Raw genomic sequence first — 16,494 nt, forward strand, 5'->3', positions numbered from 1 at the left:
AGGGTACATATATCTTTCTAAATTAGTATTTTCATTTTCTTCTGATACCCAGGAGTGGAATTCCTAGGTCATACGGTAGTTCTCTTTTTAATTTTTTGAAAGCCTCCTCCATACTATTTTCCATAATGGCTACATCAATTTACATTCTGACCAACAGTGCACAGAAGTTCCCTTTCTGCCATATTCTCCCCAACACTTGTCACCAGTTGTTGTTTTGAGACCAGCTCTTCAATGGGGAGAGAAGTGATAGCTCATTGTGGTTTGGATTTGCATTTCCGTGATGATTAGTGATATTAAACATCCCTGTTGGCACAAGTATGTCTTCTTTGAAAAAACATCTATTCAGATCTTCTGCCCATCTTTTAATTGGATTGTTTAGCTTTTTGCTATCGAGTGACCAAAGTTATTTAAAAAACTGATTCTCTTGTCACGGAGTCTTTACATGGACTCAAGCAGGCAGCACTGTAAGATTACAGAAACTGGGCATTAGCAAAAGGAGCAGACTCTGCATTTTAAAAAGCAGCCCTTAAGCAGCACTGAGACAACCAATCGGATTCAAGAAAGGAAAGCAGTGTCAGATGTGGAAAGGCAAGAATCTGCTTGAGATTTCCACTCATTCGTAAATTTAAAAAAAATATTTTTCTGTGTCTTCAGCAAACTATGCACTTTTCCAGGCGCTTGAGAGTCAGTGAACAGGATAAAATTGCTGCCGTCACACAGCTTATATTCTAAGGAGAAAAGATCACCAAACTTTAAGCAGGAAAACCCCCACAATTTTAGAGAATAAGTGCTATGGAGAAAATAAAAAATGTTACAGAGAGTAGCTAAGGGTAGGAGTAGAGCTCATTTAGGGAGAGTGGTTAGGAAAGAGCTTTCTGAAGTGGTGACATTTGTGTTACAATTTAAACAATGACTAGAAAACAGATTTGCAAAGACATGGGGGAAGGATATCCCAGGCTAACAACTATATCACTGCACGAGCCTGTTTGAGGAGCACAAAGAACTATGGTTTGATAGTTGAGAGGGCAGAGGAAAGAGCAGTAGGAGTTGAAAACAGGGTAGTAGGTAGGTTCCCACTCACAGAGAGCCTTACCTAGGACCCAACTGGGACATTACTCCAAGAGGAGTGAAAGCCATTAGACCATTTTAAACAAAAGGGTGGCATAATAGGACTCACATTTTTATTTATTTATTTAAGTTTTTTTTTTAATGTATTTATTTGACAGACAGAGATCACAAGTAGGCAGAGAGGCAGGCAGAGTGAGAGGAAGTGAAGCAGGCTCCCCGCTAAGCAGAGAGCCCAATGCAGGGCTCAATCCTAGGACCCTGGGATCATGACCTGAGCTGAAGGCAGAGGCTTTAACCCACTGAGCCACCCAGGTGCCCCAGACTCACATTTTTAAAAATCCCAAGCTGATCAGTGTTTGGAGAATGGGTTCCAGCAGGCAAGACAACACTGCAATCACTAGCCAAGAGATAAAGGAGGCTTGGGTCCTGGCAAGACATGGGTGAACTTGGATTCATTTTGGAGGGATCACCAATATAAGACTTCCTAACGTAGCAGATATCGGGGGTGAGGGGGAGTTTGGGACTGAGGACTTCTATAGTCTGTGAATGGAGTAAATGGAAATATCATTAACAGAGACTGGGAGACAAGCACATAGTCCTCTCTTCTCGGGCCCCTGAATTCAGGAGAGCTTTGACATGCAATCGTTCAGCTACATGATGAGTTAACTAGGCCACTAGTGCTAGCCTGGAAACCTAATCAACACTTGCAACACTTTTATGACAAAGCATTAACTAAAAATTCAGAACAGTATCGTACAAATCTTCTCAAGCATGGTTTAAAGACACACAACAGTGCTACTTTAACCTTCAGTCCTGACCAATGGTCCACTTGGCTCATCAGGGGCTCCTTCCTGAGCCCAGAACTTAACAACTAACCCAGTGGCTTGACCCAAATGCAATAACCAGGATTTGGATTTGGGCTTTTTCTTTTTCTTTGTCTTTTGTAGTAATTCTGAGAAGATAGTTAAGGGGAAAGGGTGGGTTGTTAAGAGAGGCTGGGAGGACAGAACAGATGCTTTTGCAACACAGCCTTGGGAATAAAGCAGCAGAGGCAGAGCAAAGTCAGGACTAGGAAGAAGGTTCATCTGTATCTGCTGCTGGGAAGGAGGGGACACGGGGGTTAGTATGAGCAAAGCAAAGGCTAGAGATCACAGTCTTGGAAAGAAGCGACATGGGGCATGAGGATGACAGATAACTGGGTACCAGAAGATCTCTCCATTAGTCATGCATGCACCATGGGGTGGGGGGGGAGGATACGCCAGGGTATTATTTCATGCATTCTGAATCCCTGGAAATAAATGAGAGCTGGAGCTTAGGGTTAAGATTCTATTAGCACGGAAAATCAAGAGAGGCTTTGATTCCTATGCTGTCCAATGCAGGACTTCAGGAGACCAAAGCCCATATTTAAGTATAAACTGGGCTACATATATCATGAGGTTCATGCATTTTATAAAAATCAAAACAACAAGAGTTACCTGATTAATCCATGGATAATTAGAAGTATAATTAAGCAACTAGCTCTTTCCCCATGCATTCTCTTAATCAGGAGTTCACATGGTCTTGTTTCTATGGAAACGCCTACGTACTACCCTCTGCGACCAATAAATAGCTACCCCTTTAGCTATTCTGAAACCACTTTTTGGTTGAATTCTGACTTTTTTGCCAGTTTCCCAGCCTCTTAACACTCAAAGGGTCAGGCCCTTTATCACACCAGTTATTTCAAAGAAGTCATCAATCTTCTTGCTAACAGTTGCTGTGTTTCAGACATGTTAGTGGTTTTGTGACATGAAATTAAATTCATACCAATACAGGTTATTTTTTCCACAACATTTCCTTGAATCCAGCTCCACTCATGTATTTACCAACGAAGAAAAACGTAATCATTATAAATGACACTTGGTACCCCCACTGCTAACAATATGCTCCTGGCAGAACTGATAAGACCTGATCCTTCCACCTAAGGACTCTCCCCCAAAAGATTTAATGATGGAAGCCTACTTTTGCAATATATTGGCCTCAGGAGTACACATTATTCAACTTCCAAGAAAGACAATCATAAGCATTAATTATATAAGTCAATGATGACCATAATGGTAACTATTGTGATCCATTAAAAGTTTAGTGAATACCAGACAATTTGCAAAGTCTTTGACATGCTTTGTTTCACTATCATCATAATTGGGAAATCCAATTTCCCATGTTGGAATTGGCCATAACAAAGCACTAATTTACAACTTGTGGTCTGCAAAAAGTCTATCACAGGGCAGCAGGGCCCGAGCAGACTATTAATGACCCACTCAATTGGCACTTTTTCTAGTAACCTTCAATGCTTGGTCTATCTAAAAAAAAAAAAAAAAAAAATGCTTTCACTCATGAGCACGGAACTAGAGCTTATCTTTCTGAAACCACACAATTTCTACCAGCTAATTCAGGAAGGGATACGGTAGGCTTTGGCTAAGTTATGCAAAGGTAATCGCACCCTCAGATAATTGCACCCCTCAGCATTTCCATGATTTAGACAATTATTTCTCATGCATGCCACACATCCATCACCTGTCGATTGTCCCACTGGTCCATGCACTCTTCATTCTGGAATCCCAAGTAAAGGAGAAGATCTGCTCTGGAATAGTGCCAATATTGCATTACAGAGAAAAGAGAATGAGGTGGACCCTTAGAATAGGTCTTAGAGCTTCTACCCTGAAATATAGGTCATATCCACCCACATTTCTTTGGATCAAAGAGGTAGCAAGTGTTCTGAACAAAAATATAATATTGGAACAGGACGGGGGATGGAGAGGGTAGGGAGTAGAAAGGAGTTGAATATTATCTTGACTTCATTTCTCTGAGCATTAGTATCTGGCACTTGTAAAAGGAAGCCAACGTGGCCAACACTGCCTCTTCCCTCACAGGTTTACACTAAGTCTCCAGGAGTATAATATACACAGAGAGGACTTTGAAAAATCCAGAGCAGTCTGTAGGTAAAAATTATTATGACTCAATGCTAATTGTAGTACTTCCCACGTTTGGCAGATTGCATGATGTCTATGACACCACACTGTGCTTTTCTTCTTCTAAATAACTTTCAACTACAGCAAGAAGAAGTTTGTGAGGCTATTTATGCAGACTCCATATTCAGGATAATGAGTAGACCCCCCGATCGCTACACTTTCCCAGACACTGCCTCTCATGGAAGCCAATGTATCAGGAACCATTTAAGACCAACTCATTGAAAATGCCATCGCAGAGATAAAAAGCCTCAGCAGACCAGATTCATAAAACACCAAAATCCAACTACAACTGTTTTCGACATGGGGAACACTGGGGCTGAGTTGGACCAGGCAAAATGAAACGATCTCCTCTGAATTGTATCATAGCTGACAAAAGGTTTATTATCTTCTATTGATTGACTAAGAGTTCCGATAGCTTCTCTATGGCGGTTTCTCCGGCAATCTCTGCAGAGCCGGACTCTTTAATGCACCGTATATCTGCTACTACCCTAGGAAGTTAAGGAAATTGAAAACCTTTTGTGCTTCTTTTTCCACTGAGAGTCTGAATAGGCTTTTCAAGATAGCCTGGACAATGTGTGTAATATTTTGTTTTAATTTGCAAGGCAGTCTTGTTCATTGTACATTGTACAATATAGGTCATTTTCACTCCATTTACACTCGGAGTAAAAAATAACTTGCCTAAGGCAGTTCATAGGTACCTAAGGATCGACTTCTCTCTCCACTATGGTAAGACAATGAACTCAGCCTGAGAGTCCCTGGTACCCAGGTGGGCACTTGGTGACTTCTAATCTTGTCTACCAGACCATTGCTGGGCATAGTTCTAATGACAGAGCTGGGGCATGACCATAAACTGTGTTTAACCATAGAAGAATGGGGTAGACATAGATTTCTGCCCACCTAAAACCACTCCCCCCTTCCCACTGCCACAGTCCTAAGTGGTTCAGCTAAAGGACAAAGATCATTTGTTCTCAGGGAAGACAAACCCCTACTCCAGCTCTAAGAATTGAACACAACCCAAACCAGTAACAGTCATCTCATTTCCCTTTCCCAAAAATTGCGCTAGAGGTGAAGAGGATGTCACCCAGATCTGAAAAATATGAGAGCAGAAACCTTCTGCATGGGGGCAGGCACAGGGGGTTAAAGGGAACCTTCTAGGAAGAGCTGTCCTTAAACACACAAAGAACCTCACAGAGAGAAGGGTTTTTAACCATTCCCCCTTCCTTCCTTGCTTACTTGTGACACTGGTGTTAGGACACTATGCCTAAGGCTATGGCAGTCATCAGCCACCAAAGGAAAATAAGGCCCAAGTCCAATGTGCTGACAATGGCAGAGTGAGAGGAGAGGTGGGCATTGGCTCTAAATGAGGATACTCACTCCAGTTCGTTCCCTGTGCCTCCCACTAGATGGCCGGTATCTGACACCTGCTTTACTCCTGAGTTCTATTCTTATTACCACACATTTGGTCATTTCCTCTCGGTGCTCTCTTCTCCGTGCACAAGCCTGCTGGAACTCACAGGACGTCTCCATGGTGAGAGAGAAAGGATGAAGCCTGAGCACATCACTGTTACCCAAGATGGCACCACAATACGCGCCAGGCCAAGACGAGGCACATACCCTAAGCTAAAAAGAAATACATCCAAGAAACAGTGATTTAGACCTCAAATCACTCATCATTACCAGTAAGTAAGGCCTCACACACAAAGGACAGATTTACAATAACAAATGACTTCTCATGCAGTTGATTTTCTTAAAAATAAAATAAAATAAAATAAAAGGCATCAGCGAGGAACGAAACAGTCCCAAACAACTTGCAAACCAGTGATTTTCTCCAAGATTCTGCAAGGTCTCAAGAGCTGAAAGGAGTCAGGAATGGTGGGTGTCCTGGTTCTGCCAGGAGGTGAGCCAGGATTCAAATTATTTTGAGGTTCCTTCTGTCATTTTTATAATTGTTCATAGTCTATCCCCAGAGAGAATTGTGAGTAAATATTTTAGAGTCCAGAGTGCTGACCATTACACCATGGGCCCACTTGTGAGTAAATCTTTTAGATCATTACCTGGCTTGTAGGATTTTTCCATGGGAAATGAGGAGGAGAATATTCATATTTTAACATTTTAAAATTTTTCTGACAAAAAATAAAAAACAGCCTAAGATATTTCTTTAAAATAGGTATTAATGTGAAGTCCTGAAATCAACAGCATTCTGGGGTGCCAGGGTGGCTCAGTTGGTTGAGCATCTGACTCTTGATTTCAGCTCAGGCCATGATCTCAGGGTCGTGGGATCAAGCCCCGCACCAGGCTCTGTGCTCTGCGGCAGTCTGCTTGAGACTCTCTCCTCTTCTGCCCCTTCCCCTGCTCACACGCACATGCTAAGATAAATTAATCTTCAAGAAATTAATAGTGTTCTTCCTCAAAATTGACAAACGAGTAACAAGATATTGAAGGATAGATGAGAAATGATTCATAAGCAAAAGGCCAACTTCATCCTCCCAACCGCCTTGTTTCTTTAATCAAATTTAAATCTACAAAAGTAAGCAAAAGGGGAAATGGAAAAGACCTATTAGCTATACTGTATCGTTAATGAGAAACAAAGAAGTACTGAATAAAGTCTTCCTAGGAGAAACCAAAACCATAGGCCATCCAAGTACTGAGCAGTAGTGATGATTAGACACATTTTCCTAACAACTCAAGCAGTCTTTAGTCAAAACCAAAAAAATTAAGCAAGGACCAATGATAGAAAACAGACGGAAAAAAATTTACCATTATCATCATGAATTGTCTTTACCTTGAGAATGCATGAGCCAGCAGAGAACCCAACCAACTCGAAGAACATGATCAAGGTTTTTCAGCATCCATCCCATTCCAGACATCTACTTTCCTGAGTTATAGAGCATCAAGGTGCAATATATTGTTTGTGGTCATAACAGGAATGATTGGGTCCAACCAGGACACAAACTGCCTTGCCATCACTTTGCCTATTAGAACTTCTCGAAATTGATGAGACATAGCCAGTGAGCTCCTGAGAATGGGCGGGCTCAGATACTAGGACACTAGACAAGAGCCGGAGTGTGCAAGGCTCACTCCAAGGTGCAGCACTGAGCTCAGAAAGAGGCATTCACATCAGACACGGGAGCTGTTCTGCTCTCTAGAGTGGAAATGGGATCACTGATGCTTGAAGCCACTAACCCCTATAATGGCACCCGTCCAAGTGCCAAAGTTATGAGTCCATCTGTCACTGTGACTTTTAATAGAGTTTGTGAATTAGCAACTCATGAATCAGTCATTAAGAAGCCCAGCTGAAAAAAAGAATCTGACCTTGGCAGGTGAAGAAGAAGGCAGTTAGGACAAAGGTAGGATCAAAGCATCATTCAAAAAGAGGATCCACCATGTCACATTTAGCTGAACTTAGAAAGAAAAATCTACTGAAGACAACAGAAAATTATGTCTTTATGGTTTTGCTAGTGATTGTTAATTACAGTGAAAGCAGTACATGAGATCTGCTATAGCCCTATTGCTTTTGTGGCTTTGCTGTGTTTCAGAACAACCTCCAAAGGTCTTGCTTTCACATGCTTCTGAGAAGCCTGGAGACAGCAGGAGAACGGCACACCCTCAAGAGCTGATGTTATTTCTTGGAGGTTCCTGCAAGACCAGAACCAAGTGATGGCTTCCAACCATCCACCAGGTCTACCAGGAATACATTTCTCGCCGACAACTCTATTAAATCACTCACTTACCTTCACAGTAAGCAGAATCTCCCTGGACAGAAATGTAACCATTCTTGCACTCACAGGTAGCTTTTGTATTCCAGTTTTTACATTCTGAGTTTTCACCACATTTAGGGCCTTCGGCACAAAAGTTATGACCTAAAAGAAGTGAATAAAATTTCACATCAGGAGAGAACAGAAGACTTGCAAATCCTAAAGTGTGAATTTTCTTCAGTCTATCAGCACCATACATGAACACAGACCTTGGCAATGTGCAAGGGTGGTCCAGGAAGGGAGTGGGAGAAGAGGAATGGGAAACTCTGGACTATCTCGTGCTTGAGATATTTCTCCTTAATGGTCAAAGCAGGTTCCTTCTGGAAGGCTTTGATCCATGCGGACCCTGAATCCCCTTCTCCTAACTTTCTAACATAACCAGTCTTTTAAAATTGTCTTACCACAAAATTCATGATTCATAGAAAATATACAGAATGAATCCATGTGAATATATAGAACTAATACAACCAGAATATTATCAGTGCCCCTTAATGACACTTCCCCAAAGAGTCCCCTTCTGGCCATCAAAAATAACTATCCTGAATTTTGTATTAATCACTCCCTTGCATGTTTTTATAGTTTGGCCAGATATAGGCACTTATTTCTAAATAGATCATTCAGCTTTTGCCCGTTTTGAACTTCCCATGAAAGAAGGTTCTAAAATCAGGTCTGGTGTACTTCAAGGCCCAAGTACTTTTTACCATATTATACATCCTTCTTAGCAAAACTTAGGGATTAAAAAATGAACGGCTTAACTGTTCCTCAGGACATTAGAGAGTGAACCCAGAGCCATAGGTGAGCACAGTATCAGATTCAGCCTCACTACCTGCGATATGTTAACTTCCCCCCCATCAAAATCAGAGCAAAATCTTAACTTGCTGGAAATCTGCAACCTCTGCCATTCAAAAACACTTCTAGGGGGGTTTTAAAGGCTTATAATAACCATTACAAATAAAAAGACTTGCTTTTGCTACTGAAGAGACAATTTTTGGACATCACAGCTCTCATTGCCACAGAAAATGTCTGGACTTCCTTCCCCATGTCAGAACTGATCAATAATTAAGTTGTCATGTTTTCTTGCATTGGGAAGCCCGACTCAAGGTCATACGTGCATCCATTATGACATGTATTCTTTGTTTCTTCTTTTTCTCTCCGCGAGACTGCAACTGTCCTTTTCCTTCTGCATGCATTTGACAGGCAGGAAAAAAAGCCACTCAAACAATGTTGATGTCCCCACGCATCTTTATCAAGCGTATGCCATGTCAATCCACAATGAAGGGGGTTGCATAAATTGTATTTCAAGGACAGTGAAGGGCCCATGGGACAAACCAACCTTAATGTCAAATCTACTTTGGTGGGGCCTGACCACTGTGCCAAAAGCATGTGTTTCATTCATTAATCCAGGCCTTCTTTCAAGCAGTACTTAGTCACTGCCCACTTGCCTTTCTGCAGAAGTGAATGATCTTTATTTATGGGGCATCTGCTTCTATGGACGGAGGCACCATGCAAGCTTGTGGGAGCAAAATAAAAATGAGTGAAACCTCTTCTCTGCGCACAAGGAAAATTACAAGTTAAGGGGAAACGCGCCAGATACAGGGGTAGTGTAAATACAAGGCAATCTATGTTAAGTGAGATGTGAACGGTATAAATAATCAGTGTTTCAGGGAAGGAGAAAGCACTTTTAGATGATGTAAAACTTGACCTTGGGTTCATCACAGATAGAAACATGAGAAGGGGTCAGGAGCAAATCCTATGGAAAGGAAGGGGACTCCAACCCATGAGGAAGAAGTGTGCATCTGGAGAGTGACAAAGAATCTGCCACTGATATAATGATAACAGTATTATTGATTATTGATTTATTGATTATAATTATTATAATTAATAAATAAATTTATTTATTGATACTATATGCCAGACACTCAAGTGTTTTACATGCATTGGCCCATTTAACTCTATTAACAACCCAATGAAACTGAAATTAATATCTGTATTTTAAAGATGAGGCAGTCGCAGTTTGGAGAAGCTAGTCGTGGTAGGTACACAGAGCCAGAACCCAGGTCTGAGGCCAAGGTTATTCCTCACTAGGTTATTTCACTGCCCTCCCCAAAAGATAAAGAAGATCCCCTTTTTGCATGTGTAGATTCAAAGAGACCACAATTTACGTTTCTTCTCATTCTCAATATATCTCTATTTTCCGTGTGGAAATTTCAACTGTTTTTAACAAAAAATCCTAACTCTGATCACTCCCAACTTCTTTAAGTCAGGGTCTATGTCTGGTTCATTTCTCTCAACCAAAGCTTCCCACACAAGGGTAATTGGATGGATGGCTTAGAGATGGATAGACTTCCGGCCAGCCGGAAACAGGGGAGGGTAAATTAACAAGTGAATGAACAGACCAATGAATCTACAGTGGCATTTAATGCCTCTACCCTCTGAACCAACTGGAAGGCAAATGTGACTGGTTTGCTAGTCACCATTCTTCTTTCTTTAAGCATTTTTATTGAGGTGTAATTTACATACCATAAAACTCACCTCTATATAAAGATATGCTTTGATGATTTTTAATAAATTAATACAGTTGTGAAGCCATGACCACAGCCCAGTTTTAGGATACTTTCATCACCCCAGTTGGACATCCTCATTCCTTAAACCTCACCCCCGCATCGGAACTGGCTGCCAAGTCATAAATCCTCGATTCTCCACACTTCAGAATCCTTCTAAAGGATTTGTCTTTCTTATCTGATGTGTCTCCATAGCATGACATTTAGGATACAGACCCTTCCCTTCCTGGATATCTGTCTTCGGTTGCCACCACAATCTCCTTAACAAGTCCTCTAGCGAGCCCCTAGGGTTATTTTTCCTTCAGCTGTTTATCAACGGAGTCTGATGCATGAGACTACTGAAAGTCACCCTCTTTCTTAAATCAATTTTTTTTTCCAAAATTAGAAACTGTGACTAGGTTGTGGAATATATACACACAGCCCAACATTCAAGTTCTTCTACTTGACTTTTTACTTGACCATTTTTAATAAGTGCCTTGCGCCTCCAGAATTATTCTCCTGTAATTAAGGAATATGGCGAGTTCTTTTAAGTAGCACCGGCGCAAACACAGAAAACATCTTAATTATAGAAACTGCTCTTTACTGACTTCTTCCAACACACCAGGTATAGCGCTAAGCCTATTGAACACCTTACACCTTGCAAAACCCTCGACACTCCAAAAAATTACAGCCATCCTTACATTACACATTAGGAAAATGTGGTTGAGACCTGAACTTTTTTTATCCAAGTTACTGTAGTCAGGAAGGGGCAGCATCATGATTTCATTCTGAAGGTCTTGTGAAGAACACTAAGAAAATAATCCTTCTCCAATTTAAATACTTGGAAGCTTAGTATTTGTCATTAGACAACTAATGATTACACTTAGTTGTTGTCATTAGACAACTAATGATTACACTCAGTGGATTATAACCCATCCATGTCCAATGAAAGGTTTCTAAATGGGTCCACTCAAGACCCAACAGCAGGTTCCAATCCATTCTGTGCAGAAACTGAGTGAAGGGCAATGCTTGCACTCCATTATTTCTGGCCCCTGGTTGATAACATCTACTCTTCCCTAGAAACAACAATAAAGGCTCAGAGTCCCCTCTAGAGCATAGGAAATAGCACTGACTATCCAGCATATCCCACTTTATAGACTGTATCATTAGAGCCAAAAGCCACTTGACAATGCATCTGGATGTCCTCATAGGCACTCACAGGTCACTGAGCCAGAACCAAACTCTTGATGTTACTTCCCAAATCCATGTTCTCTGGGCTCTTCACATTCATCTGAAGTACCTTTATCCACCTAAACCAGAAAACTAGGAGTCCTCTTTGCCCTGACCCCTCAAATATACTGCCCCATCCTCCAAGTTCCTAATATGCCTAAGTCACTTCAAACACTTAAATACCTATCAGGCCACAGTAAGTGTGATCTGGAACAAAGGAATCTATAAATATGCAGAGAACTACACCATGTTCCTCTAGAGGTAAATATGTAGCCAATTTCTCTAACACAACTTAACCTTTAACACTAAACAGAGCTGTGATATTATTAAAATATATGGTACTGTTGCATGTCATTCTTCACATGCTTATCATGGAATATAAGTTAAAAATATTGTGTCGATTTTTATAGAAAATTTTTAAACACATCCACCTACATCAACTGAAAAATATTTTCTTTTTCTAAGTTTTAAAGTTTGAGAGGTCTACCTTTTATTTTTAAACCACAAACCTACCAGCCCAAGCCTAAGTTGCTAATCACCAAAATCACCTCAATTTCCTTACATTAATCAACAAAGCCATCCTGGAAATGGAACTCCTGAAGAGCTTTCCAATTAGTCCACATTCAGTGCACATAAACACTTGGGGAAAATTTTTGAAACACCATGAAAATGAGACCCTGATACTTCTCAGCAGTGGTGGGGGCAGGGAGTAGAGAGAAGAAATAGAAGCTGCCTGCGCAGGTCAAGTTATGATTTACTTCTCAGTCATCCAACACACATGCAGGAATGACCGACATGCAGTACTGGGTTGTACGGAGATGCTCTGATGGAGAGGAACAAGGTGCTTCAAGAATGTATCCTAGAAAAGGGTCCTAATGCAAGATCTAAAGCCATGTGAAGGCTGAGTGAGACTGACTGGACAAAGGGTAGGAGAAGTCCCAAACACATGAAGCAACATGTGCCCATATCATGTTCAAGGAAATTAATGAAGCAACAGAAATGCTGAGGTCACACTTTCTTAGCTGTTAACATTAAAATTTGAACTCCCCTAATGGTCCTGTATCTAGAGTTCTGTTGTCCCTGCAAGACCATAACATTAACAACTTGCTGTCTTTAAAGCCGCCGGCCTCATCTGCATATAATAGCCCTACATACTAAAATGAGCCACCCCACACACACTGCCATTCTCTAGATCCCACCCTACACCCTTTATAATGATAGCAAAACCATTCATCTGTTTAGCCGCATCTCTGGCTTCTACAGTCAATAATGGACAAGCGTCTTTATGATTCACTACTCTGACTTCCACAAGGAATCAGTAGGCCACTAGCCTTGGGCAAGATTTGATTTGTCTCAGCGGCTCAAGTTTGATTCCACCGAGAGCATCCTTTCTTGCCCCCAATCTCCTACCCCTAACGTGTCCTCCTTCAGGTCAAGCAAGTTGCCTCTGAAATGATGTTTCTGGACAATGAAAAAATGCACTCCTAACTTAAATCCCAGAAAAGCTTTCCTATCACTTCTGCTTGCCCAGCCTTGGAAGTCACATAGTAACAAAGGTATACGAAGTACAGTATATTCCGTGTGCCTCATTGGTAAAGTATAACTCCACCCATGGAGTGCCTAGGAGGGATATGGCCCAAAGATCCTTTATGAAAACTCAACACCCATGCGTACTCCACAACCAACACACATACCATAGAAGCCTTGGCCCTTGGCGGTAAGGCCATTCCACTGCCTCCTTGTTGACAGGGTTAGGCCTATAGGATGAGCCCAGTAGAGACTGAGCTCTGGACTCTCCCAGATTCTCTCTTAGATAGCAATCCCTCTCTTTTACAATAGTGTATACTTAAGGGTTTCCCTATCCAAAGCAGCCTGCCCTTAGTTTCAGATCTTCTCTCTGAGATAATGTGTCTCCTTCTAGAGGCTCCGTGGGCCCTGATACACTACAGCACTTTCACGGCCAATGACATCACCGCATGTCCAGAGACTGTACTCATCTCCAAATGCCCTCCACTCCCAGCCTCAACAGTTGAGCACAGAGCCCTGTCTTTCCAGTCTACCTCAGCCCATGGCTGCTGGGAGGGTGATCAGATTCCAGCTCTCAGTATGCACAGGACCTGCCCCAGCTGCTAACTGCCAGTTCCTCTACTTGGGCACTAGATAATATACTCATTAAGTGCCTCTTTCCTAGGCCTCTTTTACTCTCAAATACCCTGAAAACCCTCTCTCTAAAACCATGTCAATTACAAATTCTGATGGACACTAGAATGATGAGGGAGACTAGGGGGAAAAATCATATGATGCCAAAAGTCTTCAGAGGACTTAATTGAAGGGCATAAAATCTTAAATAGAACAAATAATCTCAACTCATTTCAGTCCAGGCCAGATGACAAGGCAAGTGAGCATGAATTAAAATTACAGATAAACACACTGGGAACAGATGTTGGCAAGAACTTTTTTCCCAACACCGAAAGTCTTAAACATGCAGTGGAAAACCCTCCAAAGTCACTAGCGACACTGAAGCTACAATTAGAGTCAATTATGAGGAGTGTGTCAAGAATTCTGGAATGGGCCAAATGATCGGTGTGTTTTCCTGGAGCAGCTTGGAGGACGCGTGGTCAAGACGGTTGGCTTTTCACCCCCCTTTAATGGAGCCCACTGACGATTCATGAGCAGTCTTGTTCTTCTGGGGCTACATCCACACTTTCATTACTTCTTCCCAAGCAGGAGCATAGATATCACTCCAGTGCCCACTCCCTCTTTTCGCCTCACACTTTAAGTGGTCAGACTCCCACTACAGCCATTGCCTTAACATAATGATGAAGGTAAGCGAATTGCACGCTATTGGCACAAACTATCCTCAGGCAGCAGAGAGAAACCTCAGAGGGGATTAGTACTATTCTGGGTGTTACTGGTGGTGATGGATACCCTGGGCTCCAGCGACTGCAGAATGGCGTCCTCCTGCCAACGTCTATCACTATTCTTTGGGCTTTTGTCTTCCCTAACTGTTCTATAGTCCCTTCCTTAGGGATACCCTGGCTACACCAATTGCCGTGTGGATTTAACCTCCAGTTTACCTGATTACCTTCATTTCTCTTTAAAGGGCAGAGGAATTAGTTACAGCATTTGGTATGACCCAAGAGTCAAAGAAGCAAGGTGCCCAAGGCCGTAGTCTGGACATCAGTTTTGTTGAGACAGTGAGCGCCATAAGTCTGGCAGAGTCTGTTATTCTTAACTCTGTGGTCTTAGTTTTAATTCCTACAAAGAGATAAACTCAGGAGAAATCTTAATCTCTCTCTCCTTGATTAGTCATGGGGGAGAGGGAGGCAATGGCAAACCGTATAACTGCCTAAGAAGATGGGCATGACTCCACAAAAATTAGTTTCAGAATCAAGGCAATGAGTTATAACTCAGCAAAATGGGTTGAACATAATTTTGTATAAAAAATACACTGAGCCAACAACATAGCTGGTACTAAAAAGCATTTCCTTCCAAGTCACAGACAGGACAGTGACAGAATTATTCCATGTGGTCAGAATGTTTCTCCATCTACCTCGTTTCCTACACTTAAAGTATTCATAAGATACAATCATTGAAATGTTTTTTAAAAAATGAGCACTTTCTGAATATTTTATGGCCAGCCAACTGGGGCAGAAAGCAAGAAGCACTTTCTTCACTGTCTTAAATTCCCAGTCTAAACCTCTTCGGGTCGGGTGGCTCGACGGAGTCCTAACGAAAATAAACCCCAGAAAACGTCCGTTCCCTAAGCAGGCCTGAAGAAGACTGTGATCCAGACTTCTAAGGGATGATATGCTCTCATGGGGTGATTTCCCTCAGACTAATGACCTGACATTCACAGTAAGACAGAGAGAGATGATAAATATGCTAATTAAAGGCCCTCCATGCAGGTATTGAGGAAGGCTATAGCTGCTTGGGTTTCTGTAATCAATAACAGCTGGGTGTCAGAAGCCACACAGCTGAAGTCACGCCGCGGTGCTCGTCCCCGAAACACGCATCTCAGGTCATCAGAGGCCCGCCTCTCGGCTCACTTACTGCCTGCCAGTCAGTAGGCAATCTCAATCCACAAAGCAAATGGTGCAGCCTCTCCATATGCAGGCCAAAAATTACTTTACATAGAAATTGAGTGTTTGTCACCTTTTCATTACTTTCTGTTTTACAGAGGGGAAGCGGGGGGGGCGGGGGGGATTGAATAACAGGCTTTCGAAAAGGCCCAGTGGGCTTTCCAGGTCTTGTCAGAACAGAAATGAACCAACCCCTCCTCTTCTTGCAAGACACAGAAAACATCAATACAGAGGAAAAGGTAGAAGACAGCTAGAAGTCCAAGGGGAGCAATATTTCCCATGATATTACAAAAGATTATGATGCTACTTCTGAAGGTCCTCTTGGGAAATAGCTGGAATTAAGAGATCTGGGATTGGGACACCTGGGTGGCTCAGTGGGTTAAGACTCTGCCTTCAGCTCAGGTCAGGATCTCAGGGTCCTAGGATAGAGCCCCGCATCAGGCTCTCTGCTCAGCAGGGAGCCTGTTTCCTCCTGTCCCTCTGCCTGCCTCTCTGCCTACTTGTGATCTCTCTGTCAAATAAATAAATAAAATCTTTAAAAAGAGAGAGAGAGAGAGATCTGGAATTAAGCTCATGGAGAGCATAGCTTGAGACAACACACCTTGGAGCTCACCTGAGTTGCCTTTTTGTCAATCTTCATTTAAGTTCTACATTTTCAGAATGAAGAGACTAACCCACTGCACAGGAAAAAAAAAAAAAAAATCTCCTTTCCTTTTCTGATTGTCTGCTAGCCAGAGCAAGCGCCAGCATGTGGACAAGGGGTCTAGACGTTCTGGGCTCTGCTCTGGGTTGACAGAAGGGATGGTAACAA

The 16,494-nt window shown here is 42.1% G+C and overlaps 1 protein-coding gene across 1 annotated transcript in view; it reads right to left on the minus strand.

Moving 5' to 3' along the window:
- NELL1 (neural EGFL like 1) overlaps positions 1–16,494 on the minus strand; it is a gene marked incomplete at its 5' end in the record, with an annotated part of 852,276 nt that overhangs the window by 615,456 nt on the left and 220,326 nt on the right. Inside the window, one exon of the mRNA XM_080816285.1 lies at positions 7,808–7,936. Within this exon, the coding sequence (XP_080672411.1) occupies positions 7,808–7,936 (129 nt within the window). The remainder of the gene's footprint in view (positions 1–7,807; positions 7,937–16,494) is intronic.

The sequence above is a fragment of the Martes martes genome, assembly GCF_963455335.1.
Source record: "Martes martes genome assembly, chromosome: 10".
Taxonomy (NCBI): domain Eukaryota; kingdom Metazoa; phylum Chordata; class Mammalia; order Carnivora; family Mustelidae; genus Martes; species Martes martes.